Source organism: Oratosquilla oratoria, chromosome 19 (assembly GCF_046742065.1).
Source record: "Oratosquilla oratoria isolate Oo_2021 chromosome 19, ASM4674206v1, whole genome shotgun sequence".
Taxonomy (NCBI): Eukaryota; Metazoa; Arthropoda; class Malacostraca; order Stomatopoda; family Squillidae; genus Oratosquilla; species Oratosquilla oratoria.
In genome coordinates, this window is record NC_134795.1 from 40,379,263 (window position 1) to 40,392,157 (window position 12,895).

General features: G+C 40.2%; 3 protein-coding genes across 11 annotated transcripts in view; 1 reads left to right on the forward strand and 2 right to left on the reverse strand.

The window, feature by feature from the left end:
* LOC143035849 (shootin-1-like) overlaps positions 1 to 12,895 on the forward strand; it is an 841,540-nt gene that overhangs the window by 379,854 nt on the left and 448,791 nt on the right. The window lies entirely within an intron of this gene.
* LOC143035967 (uncharacterized) lies at positions 5,541 to 6,093 on the reverse strand. The gene has a single exon (XM_076203241.1). The coding sequence runs from the start codon at positions 6,033 to 6,035 to the stop codon at positions 5,541 to 5,543; it is 495 nt and encodes a 164-aa protein (XP_076059356.1). The 5' UTR covers positions 6,036 to 6,093.
* Positions 6,101 to 6,619, reverse strand: LOC143035968 (uncharacterized; the record flags this gene model as incomplete). The annotated part of the gene is made up of 1 exon (XM_076203242.1): positions 6,101 to 6,619. A coding segment is annotated over exon 1 (519 nt), but the record flags the coding sequence as incomplete, so codon positions are not given.

Below are 12,895 nucleotides of genomic sequence, written 5' to 3' on the forward strand. Positions count from 1 at the left end.
TAACTAAAAATGTAGTGAGCCAAATGTTATACCAGCATACATACCAAAGCAGAATCAGGAAAGGGTGTACATTAACTGCTGGTATAACAAAAAATGTAGTGAGCCAAAAGATAGATGAGACAAAACTTGGAAAAGAGGGAAAAAGAAGAAAAAAAGGGTAAGTAGCAAATATATATTAAACTACATGCATATACCAAAGGCTTTTTTCCCCTATATAAGGGAAGTAGGCAAAAACAAAGCCATAAAAACCACTCCCACCCATTCCATTCCTATCACACTCCACTCCCCTTCACCCTCTTCCCCTCTTATCTTGGCACCTCCTGGATGATGGGTCATCCCTGCATCTCACCCACTGCCCTGGGTCAGAAGCGGTATCACAAGACACAGCACATCCACAGCAAGGCTGCTTCATTACATCGGTGACTCCTCCCTCTCCGTCCCCTCATGCAGAAAAGGAGACAGGAAGAAATCCCTTCGGGCTGCATCAAATTATTTCTTTATGTTCTTTTTTGGACACCTAGTACTAAAAAGAACACAAAGAAATGAAAAAGAATCCAAAGAGCAACGACAAAGATGGCATCAACACTCTCCAAATTGACATACGAACAAAGATGGGACAAACTCGAACTACCAACCCTGAAATAAAGAAGAGAAAGAGGAGACCTGCTAACCATATACAGAATTATGAAAGGGATGGAAGTCCTTGATAGAGATGACTTACTAAAGTGGGATAGGAGAAAAACAAGAGGACACGAAAATAAACTTAAAAAGGCGTTACAGAAAAGATCTGAAAAAGTATAGCTTCCCACACAGAGTGATAGATATCTGAAACAAACTGAATGAGGAAACAGCAGTGGCGGCGCCAGGGGGGGCTTTATCCCCCCCAAAAAAAATGGCCAGCCCCCCCATTAGCCCCCCCCCAACTGAAATGAGCAAATTGAAAATTTAAAACACTCATTGAAATAATTTTATTAAGTGGAATTTTTAATTGCCAGGGCTAAAGATTTGTCAGCCATCAGTGCTAGCCCTACCATTAACCCCCTCCCCTTCTGAAATGAGGATAATATATGTGTATTATCATATTACTATTAGCCTCCCCAAAAATTTGCTCAGCCCCCCCTTAGCCTCCCCAACTAAAAATTCCTGGCGCCGCCGCTGGGAAACAGTGAGTGCAAAAGCTATACAAGAATTTAAGATCAAACTGGATGCTGAAAGATACAAAAGCGAGTCACTACGAGCATAGCTCTCTTCCTGTAAAATACAACTAGGTAAACACACACACACACACACACACACACACACACACACACACACACACACACACACACACACACACACACACACACACACACACACACACACACACACATACACACACACAACTCGATGGCGCAGCATTACCCAAAGATCAGTCATTTGAGTATATGAGCTCTGAGCTCTCTTCCGCTGGAAAAATAACTGTCGATCACTAGTCCAACACGTGATCCAAGACCATGGTGAATCACAAACATACACTCATGCACGCATGCGCGCACACATACATACACGGCTCGACGGCGCAGTGGTAGCGTTCGCAACTGCTAACCCAGCGGTCCGAGGTAGAATCCCGCCCAAGACTAGAATAATTTACAGCATCGCTGCGCTGCGAGCCGTTACTCCAACTCTCGTTAGCGGGAAGTTGTATGTGTGTGTGTGTGTGTGTGTGTGTGTGTGTGTGTGTGTGTGTGTGTGTGTGTGTGTGTGTGTGTGTGTGTGTGTGTGTGTGTCAAAAACAGACTAAAGAATCCGGTTAAAACATAACTGAGCTTGGTGGAGATAAAGGTCTACATATAAAATTCACGCTTGACATGTCATCCCATCTAATAACTCGTCATATTAATATAATCCACCTAATGTGAAAGCATGGAAAACATTTTTATAACTTTTCTGGCGGTCATATCTCAGATACTGATAATTTGAGGATAAGAAAGTGATACTGAGTAATTTCAGTATTGCGAACATCATAGTGTAATTTTAAAGTCTACCATACATACAGATGGTTTTCTTTAAAGTTTACATTTTCTTTCACCTCTCACTCTCCCCCTCTGCATTTCCTATGACGTCACGGTGGAGGTGCGCGGAGGGGAGGTGCTCAACGTACCTTATAGTATTCGTTTTACCTTGGCTGTTGCGACGTCGTATGGCTTGATATCTATCTTCTCGTAATATGACGTGTAATTGTGACGTCCTGTGACGTGTTATATATCTTCTTCCAACACACTAGTTAGCAGGCTAACTCGATACCACTACACCAGCAAGTTGGTGTGTGTGTTTGTGTATTCACCTCGGATCTGCTGCAGCCTCTGTCGAGACAGCCAGACACCACCCTACGGCAGCGAGCTCAGAGCTCATTATTATTTGCCGATCTCTGGGTAGGTCTGAGACCACTCACACACCACACACCATGTGTGTGTGTGTGTGTGTGTGTGTGTGTGTGTGTGTGTGTGTGTGTTTGGCATTTTTATATTTACAAATAACTTTAATTTTTGACACATATCTCAAAATTGCTCAGACCAAACATACTGCTTGTATGGTCCAGTTGGATCTTGATCTGAAGCATGTTCTTACGTACTGTATGTTTGTGTGCTTGCGCCGGTGATTTATGGATTGATGTGTCCGGCGTTTCTATCCTTGTGGTCAATTTCGCACCAATGTGTTTATGACGGTCCCATCTCTAATTCTCCACTTATCAAACTTTACCCTAAAGTCGTTTATATATTGGCTTGGATTATTTCATCTAATGTGTTCCACAAGTTGATGTATTTTTGTGAATGTTTTGCCTCTCAACACCTTTTAAGGATTCTGTGTTTAATTCTTATGGCTTCTTATTCTTTCATCCCATATAAAGAGATACTTTGATATATTTTTTCTATTCTTTTCTCATGTCATCTCTTTCTCTTCTCACTGCCAGTTTCTCTTCGTATGTCTTATCAGCCAGGCTGGGGATAATTTTGGTTCCTGCTCTTTTTATAATTTCAAAATTTCTCATACCTTCCTTTTTATGTGATGTCTACACCACCGCTGCATACTCCAATTTAGGGCGGATCAACCTTTAACTGTTTTTTATCATATCCTCATCCATGTAATGAAATTCCACCGATATGCTTATTAGCCGTTTGTAGGGCTCTCCCGTTGTTTTATTCTTGATTTTTGGTGAAACATCAGCTCTCATTAAAATACCTATATCGTTTCCCTCCTTTGTTTTTGTGATTGTTTCATCTCTTATTTCATAACTCCTCGATGGCCCCTTTTTACTTTGACCAATTTCCATGATTTTAAAATTTTTCTGCCTCTTGCAACAGTTTATAATCATCCTCACATTTCACTCTTGTTATGAGCTTTATAACATCAGTAAATAAATTTGCGTACCTTCCTGTTCCGTTCATTATGTCAATGATATTCACCAAAAATAATACTTGTGCCAATATTGAGCCCTGTTTACATTTATTCATCGTACAGGAAACCCTTTATCTATTCCAGTGTCCTCCATTTAAGTCCTACGTTTTCCAGTTTCCAGGTCCATGTATACACATGAACTTCTTTTTCTGAAACCGAATTTATTTTCAACCAATATTCCCTTCCCTAAGAAATGAATTAATATATCTTTCACAAATTTTCCCCACATTTTGGTCATAATGCAGATCAAGGGCACCGGGCCGGAACTCAGTGTTTCTTCCCGGCTTCCTCCCTTGGAGGATTACTGACACCACATTGGCTGATTTCCAGCTCATTAGCACCTTGTTTCACCATGGTCTTGGATCACGTGTTGGACTCGTGATCGACAGCTATTGTGTGTGTGTGTTTAATAATAATAATAGTGATAATAGTAGTAGTAGTAGTAGTAATAATAATAATAATAATAATAATAATAATAATAATAATAATAATAATAATAATAATAATAATAATAATAATAATAATAATAATAATAGGTTTATTGAAATAGCAGTGATACACTGACAGTAATACAATACAGTAATTATATGAGTAATACGCCTAGTCTAAGTTTTACAGTGATACGCTGACAATAATACAATACAGTAATTGTATTAGTGATATGCTTAGTCCAAGTTTTATAATAAGTTTATTGTGCGAACAATGGATGGAATAGCACTGTTCTTGTATCGGTCAGTCATCCATGCTCTGATGGGTTGGATCTTGTTGGAATGTCGTGTGGCGTGGTGGGAGGAAGTGACGGTGACGTGGGTGGAACATTAGGTCCTGTCCAAACTTCCTCAGTGCCTCACTGTGCTTGTCCGACACTCTTGGCAGGCTGAGGGTGGTGAGGGCGTGCTCGTATCCCTCATACTGACCACCCAAGATAATTCTGCACGCTCTTTTTTGTACTCTCTCTAATTTACTTCTCTGTGTGATGTTGAGTGATGATGACCAGGCCGGGGAGGCGTACATGAGGGTGGGGAGTACGAAGGTGGTGTAGACTCCCTTTAGATCTGGTGATGGGGTACAAAGGGACCTCAATCTGCGCAGCATATAGATTTTGTATGAGGCTGTCCTGATGATGTTGTTGATGTGCTGGTTCCAGTTAAGGTGGTCGTCTAATGTGATGCCAAGTAGCTTGGTGGACTGGACCACCTGAAGAGAGTGGGTTCCTAGTGATAGTTGAGGAGGTGCCACCGCCTGTTTGGATGTACATACGTGGATGACCACGGTCTTGCTGTGGTTAACTGTCACATTGCTCTTCTCGGTCCACGTTTTAAGGTTGTCTAGGATGTTTTGCAGCGAAGAATAGTCAGGCTGCCTGGTGTTGATGGGGGGTGTCCATTAATGCATCGTTGATGAGGATGAGGAATCACAGTAGTCCCATCTTGGTCCCTTGAGGGACCCCACAGGTCAGGGGGAGGAGGGAGGATGTCAACCCTGGTACCTCACTGCCTGTTTACATCCGGTCAGGAAGTCGGCTAGCCATGCTACCAGGTGTGGTAGCATACATCCCCAGTTGTATGGCCTTGGAGATGATGATAATATGGTCGACAAGGTCAAACGTTTTCTTAAAGTCTATAAAGGTCAAGGCTAGAGAAGTATTGCGCTTGTCTAGGTGGCTGTGCAAGAAGTCCAGCAGATTAACAAAATAGTGAGTTGTGGAGGAGGATTTCATGTTGCCATACTGTTGGATATCGATTTGATCTTTAATTTTGTTGTATACTGAGTCAAATACAAAACCCTCACAGATAAGGCTTTGGATTGGGGTGATGGAAATAGATCTAAGGTCGCTTAGCGACTGTGGGTTCGGACATTTGGAGATGGGAGTTATATATGAAATTTTCCAGTCACTGGAGCAGGAGTTTTGACTCAGTGAAGCATTAATTATGGAGGAAAGTGGGAGGGCAAGTTCTGGGGCAAATTCTTTGTAGATTTTGATAGGTAGATCAGGTGTTGTAGATCTGTTATACTTTAATTTACTTAGTATAGTGGCAACGTCAGCCTCCTGGACAGGGGCAGGGGGTGAGGGGGAGGGGAGGTAGGCAGGTAGGCCGGAGAGGTTAAGGGGGGGTTAAGGTCTGGCAGATGGAGGCAAAGTGAGTATTAATCTCTTGAGCCGCTAAGTCAGGTGGTAAGTGTGAGGTGCAGGGCAGGTGAGAGGTCTGATTATTCTGTAGCCCGCAGAGAGCCTTGATCTTACTAAACCACTGACTGTTATTTTGTTGTTTGAGGTGTTCTACTTTATTAGGGTAGTACGAAGACTTGGCAATACTTATCTCTTTGATGACTTTATTCCTGAGGGACCTGAACAGGGCTCGATCAGTGTAATACGCCCTGTTGCGTTGTTTGATGAGACGCTTAATACGGGGTGTCATCCATGGGGCGTCTGATGGGTCCACGGAGAAGTCCTTGACCGGGAAAAAAAAGTGGAAAGCTTCAGTAGTGGTTGTTGAGTAGTTTCTCCACTTGGTTTCCACGTCCTCGGCTTCCAGAACCTCCGTCCAGGGGTACTCCACTATCCACCTGCCAAACTCCCTCATGGTAGAGTCAGGCATAGGGCGGTGGTGTCGGGTGACGTTAGTCCTACGGATGGCATTGCTGGGTGCTGGTGACCACTGGATGGTGATGTGGGTGCTCCTGTCGATGGGGGGGGGAGAGGTCTGGAAGGGGAGTACTGCTGAGCCATGTCGGTCATGATAAGGTCGAGAGTTGTTTGCTTGTGGGTGGGGAAGTTCACCACCTGAATGAGACTTAATTGGTGTAGAATCTCACTTGTGTCTAGCCGATTAAAGTCCCCACAAATAACCAGCTTTGCAGCGGGGTACTTCAAACGTAGGGAGTCTGTCTCAATAATGTGATCGGTAAGGAGAGCGGCGGTGTGTGCACGTGGAGGATGATAGACCACACACGTAATGATGGACGTGGTGTGGCGGGGGTGAAGGTGGGAGTTAAGCCTCACCCACAGAGCCTCAACTCCCTCGGGGATATCAACCCTGAGGTGTGAGGGGTTGAGGTCCGCACGATAGAACAACGCCACACCACCACCACCACCACGATTCACTGTGAGGTGGTGAAATAGCACAAAGTTTTCAATGTTACACATTTCAGGCACAATTTGCCACGCTTCAGTAATTGCCATCATGTCACATCCTGTAGAACGTATTGTTTCGATCACTTCCTCCATTTTCTTGGTTAAAGAGGTAACGTTAGACAACAGGAAGGAGAGTAGGCTGTACCAACCGCGTGGCACTTTACTGAGATTGCGAGATCTCGGCTCAACCTTTTTTCTGTTTTTTTTTTTCACATGTTATGGTTGTAATCACAGGCACTGTTCGTGTAATTTTTCTAACACCTCGTCGGCCACGATTTCGGAAGAGTTTCATGTCTTTCAGGCGTCGAATCAGAGAACTCGGAGGATAACCACACCCTCATTTTAACGCATAAAGTTCACCGGGTCAGTATCTCTGATGAAGGGAGTTGTATGGCAATACTGGTCCGCACATTGTTACCGCGCATAAACTAGGAGAAAAATGAATAGCAGTAGAAGGGTCAACAAGTTGACCCGGGCAGCTACAGAGCGCCCTGTTGCACCTGAGACAGGAGGTCACGGACCTGCCACGTCCGTCCACCACACTGTGTGTGTGTGTGTGTGTGTGTGTGTGTGTGTGTGTGTGTGTCTGTGTGTTTACCTAGTTGTATTCACCTCTTTGTATTTTACGGGAAGGGGAGCTATGCTCGTGATGTCCCGTCTTCATATCTCGTTTTATCTAACCTGTTTTTAAATTCGTGTATCGTTTTTGCACACGCCACATTTTCATCAAACTTGTTCCAAACGTCTGTTATCTTTTGCAGGTCTCTTCTATAATTTTTTTCCGTGTCCTCTTGTATCTCTACTATCCCATTTTATTAGATCATCTCTATCAATAATTTATATTTCTTTCATGATTCTATAAATAGTTATCAAGTCTCCTCTCTCTCTTTGCTCTAATGTCTGTAGCTCAAGTTTTGCCAGTCTCTCCTCATATAATAGTTCTGAGAGCGTTGGTGCCAATTTCGTAATTACTCTTTGTATTCTTTCAAGTTTTGTTAAAAAAAAAATTGTACTTGGTGACCACGTCGTTGCTGCATACTCAATCTTGGTCATATCAAAGTGATTAGTATTTTCTTCACCATTTCTTCGTCCAGGTAGGTAAATGCCACTTTGATTGTTCTTATCAAATTATAGGTTTCTCCAAAAATTTTGTGTATATGTGTCTCAGGGGACATATTATTCATAATAATGACTCCCAGGTCCTTCTCATTTTCCATTTTTTTAATATCTTACTCTCCCAATTTATATGATCCCGCTATTCTTTTTTTTTTTTTTTTGCTTCTTCCAAATTCCATTATACTACACTTCTTAATATTGAATACAATCTCCCACTTCCTACTCCATTCCCATACTTTATTGAGATCACTCTGCAGTGACAAACAATCTTCTTCAGTTTTCACTTTTTTCAACAGTTTTCCATCGTCCGCAAAGAAACTTTCAACTCCTTTATCCATATAATTAATATATATATATATATATATATATATATATATATATATATATATATATATATATATATATATATATATAACATTATTGGGGCCAGAACTGTTCCTTGTGGAACTCCACTAATCACTTCATCCCAATTAGAATGTTTGTCTCTTATCACCACTCATTTTTCTTTCATGCAAAAGTCTTCCATCCACTTCAGCAGTTTGCCTTGTATTCCTCCTGCAGTTTCTAATTTCTTTAGCAATTTCTTGTGTGGAACCTTATCAAAAGCTTTTTTCAGGTCTAGAAATGCACAAGCAGCCCATCGATCTCGTTCTTGTATTACATCTATTAGTCTTGAATAGAAACACACCAAGTTTGTGACACATGATCTTCCTTGTGTAAATCCAAATTGCCTTGGATTTATTACTTTTTTTTCAAATGCTTTTCCCATCTAATTTTGATCATTCGTTCACAAACTTTAGCTATCGTACTTCTAAGAGAACGGTCTGTTGTTAGTAGGGTCTTCCTTGTTTCCCCCTTTATATATTGGTACTATATTTGCTCTTTTCCAGTCTTCTGGAATTTTTCCTTCTTTCAATGAACTGCTTATTAGACTTTGTATTTTGTCTGTCAGTTCATTCCTGCATTCTCTCAAAATACAGTTTGCCATTTCATGTGGTCCATGCGATTTTCTAACATCGAGATTACTCAAGTGATTCATTATTTCATTCCTTGTTACTTCTAACTCTTTCATAGGGGTGACTTCATCCTCCCACTCGACTTCTTTAAGTTGTATGTTCTCCCTCGTAAACACTGATTTAAAATGCTTGTTCATAAATTCTGCCATTTATATTTTCTCTGTGTATTCAGCTCCTCCCTGTCGTAGTTTCACTAATTCTTATTTATTTTTCAGTTTGTTGTTTACAAATCTATGTAATAGTTTTGGTTGATCTTTAGATTCTTCTATGACATCTTTTTCGTATTTTCTCTTTTCTTATCTGCGAAATTGTACATATTGATTTCAATAACTAGTATATATTTTCAATTTTTTCAGGTCTTTTGTATTTCTTCTATTTTATCCAAGCTTTATCCCTTTTGTCTTTTAACTCCCTACATCTTTTGTTGGACCAACATTTTACATATCCTTTTACTTGTTTTTGTCTTGGAACACACTTTTCCACACCTTTATAAGTTTTTGTCCATTTTTTCCATTTCTCCTCTACTGTTGTTTCTTCCTTGTGTATCCTATTCCAGTCTGCTTTTTGAAAAAAAAATCTTATTTGATCAAAATTTATTTTTCCATACATCAATCTTTCCTTTCTATATTGTTCGTTTTTTTTTCCATGTATTTTTCCTCATTTAGTTCCAGTTCAACTAATATGTGGTCACTTTTACTTATTGGTGGCTTATATTCAATCTTGTCCACTATTTCAGGTTCTGATGTGATTATTAGGTCCAGAGTCGATGGTTCTTCCTCATTTATATACCTAGTATTCTCTTGTGTCATTGTATGTTCTATAATCATATCAAGTAGTACATTTCCCCATAGATCGTCTCCGCCCTTAACCGTTATCTCTTCCCAGCAGATTTCTTTATAATTAAAGTCACCCATTATAACTATTCTTCCTCCATCTTCCATTATCTTATTTAGTGTTATCCTTGTGTCTTCTAATATATTTTTGTGTTCCCTCTCTTCTCACGAAGCCGTTTTAGGAGGCACATAATTTACTACAAACTTCCTCCTCTTCTTGTCCCTGTCCTCTATTTCCATCATAATCATCTCCACTCTATTTTTTCCATATGTGACATTCCTCACATTTATATCCTTCTTAGTCAGGAACATAACTCCACCCCCTTGTTTTACCTCTCTGTTTCTAATCCAATAATTATATGCGCCATGTCCTACACTGTTGGGTGGTAATGGACCTTTCAATTTTGTCTCTACAATTCTCATTATGTCAAGTTCTTTTTCCTTCAGGTAATCATTCAGCTCATTCAAGCCTGTTATTAATCCATCTATATTTGTGAATGACACTTCTAAGTTTCTGTTACTTTCATCCTGTTTTCTGTTTCCCTTCCGTTTTTCTCTCCTATGAACCATTTTCTCACTTTCATGTCTACTACTCTCCAATAGAATTTGTCTTTGTCTGACTCTGTTCTTTTCTCGTTTTTTCCCTTAGCTTCTATTCTTTTTGTCTTCTCATCCTCTCTTTCTTCTTTATTTATTTCCCTTTTTATCCATACCTGTTTATACTGATCACTTTTTGCTAGTTTCCCTGTTTTTGATAAGATATTCTCTGCTGTCGTTTGCGACGTGAATTTAACCGTAATTGGCCTGGTCTTGTCTATATTGTATTTCCCTATTCTTTATATTTCTTCAATTTCTTTCCCTATTTCTAGTTCATCTTCGTGAATTTTTTTTAATACCTTGCTTACTTTTTCCTTCTCTTCCTTTACTCCTGTAGTTCTATTTGGATTATGCTTTTCTTCTATTCCTAATATAATTATACATTTCTTTTTATCTGCAAAGTCCCTTACTATATTATCCTTCTCTCTCATCACTTTGATAACTGTGTTCTTAGTTTGTTCTTTCATCTGTTGTTTCACTATACCTCTAAATTTAATTTTATTATTCTCTTGGACTTTTTCCAACCACATACATCTTTTGCTATGGACTCTTTATTTTCTTTATTCTTCTTTTTTGATTCCTCATTCTCATCTTTTACTTCTTTTACGTGTCTTTTTCTTCTATTTCTTTAGTTAGGTTTTGATTCTCCTTCTTTAGTTCTTCCAGTTTATCAACTCTTTGTGTAACTAGTGCGAGTTGGCTAAACCTAACCTTCCATACTTCGTTCATTTTTGTTATTTTCTCCTCTAGACTTTACTGGTCGAGGGAGGTTGTCATCTCCTCCCTCATTAAATCCATAGAAGTAATTATCTCCTCTTTCCATTGAGCTGCTTTTATCTATATTCCTACACTTAATACTTTTGCTCACCTGTTCGACCTCGTCTGTGTCGTCTGCATACCTTTTTTTTTTTTTTTACACCCCTTCTGACTTCCAAGACCCGTTCTTCACCTTTCTCATTTTCTTTCATTTTTCTCAATAATGCCTCCCCTTCTCCTTTTTCTTCACCAACCCACTGCACGACCCTTCCCTACTAATACAACATAGTTACTCCCTCGTCGCTGGAATCCACGAAAATTTAGTTTTTTTTTTTCCGGAGTTCCAATCTTCGCTGTTAATCGACGTGTGTGTGTGTGTGTGTGTGTGTGTGCGCGCGCGCGCCTCTATACCTTCCATCGGTCAAACTTAATTTTAAATCGGTGTATGATGCCTGACTAGTATATCTTCTTCTAGTTAACCTATATGGAGAACCGTACAGTAGCTCTCAATATCCTCCAAATTACTTGCATGTCTTTTTCGTTTGCTGTACTCTTCCTAGTATAGGCTTTGTGGTCTCTTGCAGTCTCCTTTACTCTTATGTTCTTAGTCCCAGATATTTTACTGTTCTACACCAAGAATTAAATTTTTGTTCATTGTATTCATTCCTCTGAAAGTTCTGGATAATGCTATCGCCTCAGTCTGGCTGCCAGCAAGTTCTTATTTAATTTTGTTCTGGGACAGCAACCCTCGTCAGAAATAGTGAAGAGGCCAACAAGGAGGAGGATCAGTTCATACACCGTGGATATTTTGTTCTAGATTGAATGCCAAGTTATTTAGTTTGAGTTAAACAAACCTCTGTTTTGTAATGGGCTAAACCTTTCGCTGAGCTTTATGATAAAGGAGGTAAACAGGAGAATGTATGTAAAATGGAGGAGGAGTGTGACAGGAATTTTTGAAAGTAATAAAAAGATGTTTTGGAAGAAAGTTAAGGAAGGGGAGGTGAGTCAAGTAGTTTCACCTCCCTTGTAGTCACTGTCACCACCACTGTCAGACCTCTTCCTCTATTCTGTTAGTAGTCACTTAATTTCCCCTCACGTCTTTTCTTATAAGTTTTCCAGTCCTTTTTAAGCAGTAGGCCCCATGCCTAGTTTCCAAGTTCATTAGGCCCCATGCCTAGTATTTGTCTTGTACTTCAATTCAGTCCTGAGGTTAAGGAAAATAGATTAGTTTTTCCTCTTTCACTGTAATTACGCTCACTGGGGTACACTCAGGATCTCTCTCTCTACTCGACTCTTCACACCGTCTCCCGAGATCCCCGTATCATACGCTAAGCTACCTTCGTCTGACGTCACTAATTTTTCTAATCCAATCTCCTCTGACTTCTCAAATAAATGTCACTCCTTATGGGCGTGACTTTGAATTCATGCTCCAATAGTTTTTTCCTCCTTCTCCACCTTTTCTCCAATCCGGAAAGTCGTTGCAATGTCACTAGCAATATCGTTTACCTCAGCTTAGTCAAACGAAAAATAACTTTGCGCTTACAGAATTTTGATTACATCAGCGATTATAAAACAATCACCACCGTCGGTGTGTTTACATAGACAGAACGACGCCTTCAATGTTATTAAACAGTAGGCGTTGAGTCTGAACTCGTTGACTCAGCATTAGTGTTTCCTAATCTGATTTGCATTCGCTACCGGCCTCTTACAAGTAGAGAAGAAAAGATAAAAGGCGCATACGGACAGAGGAGGAGTATTTTAGAGAAATGTTGAATGTGGAGGAGGATAGGGAGGGATTGGTGGTAGCAGTGGTAGGCGCTAAGAAAATGACAGTGATGGGAGATGAAAATGAAGGAAAGATAAGAAAAAATGAGGAGTAAGTAATTTTGAAAATTGTGAGAGCAAGTAAGTTACCTGGGTTAGATGGGTGTCATGCGGGACGTCTGAAGAAAGGTACAGTGATAGTGCTTGCTCGGACGGAATGCCGAATGCACTTTTGCCCAAAG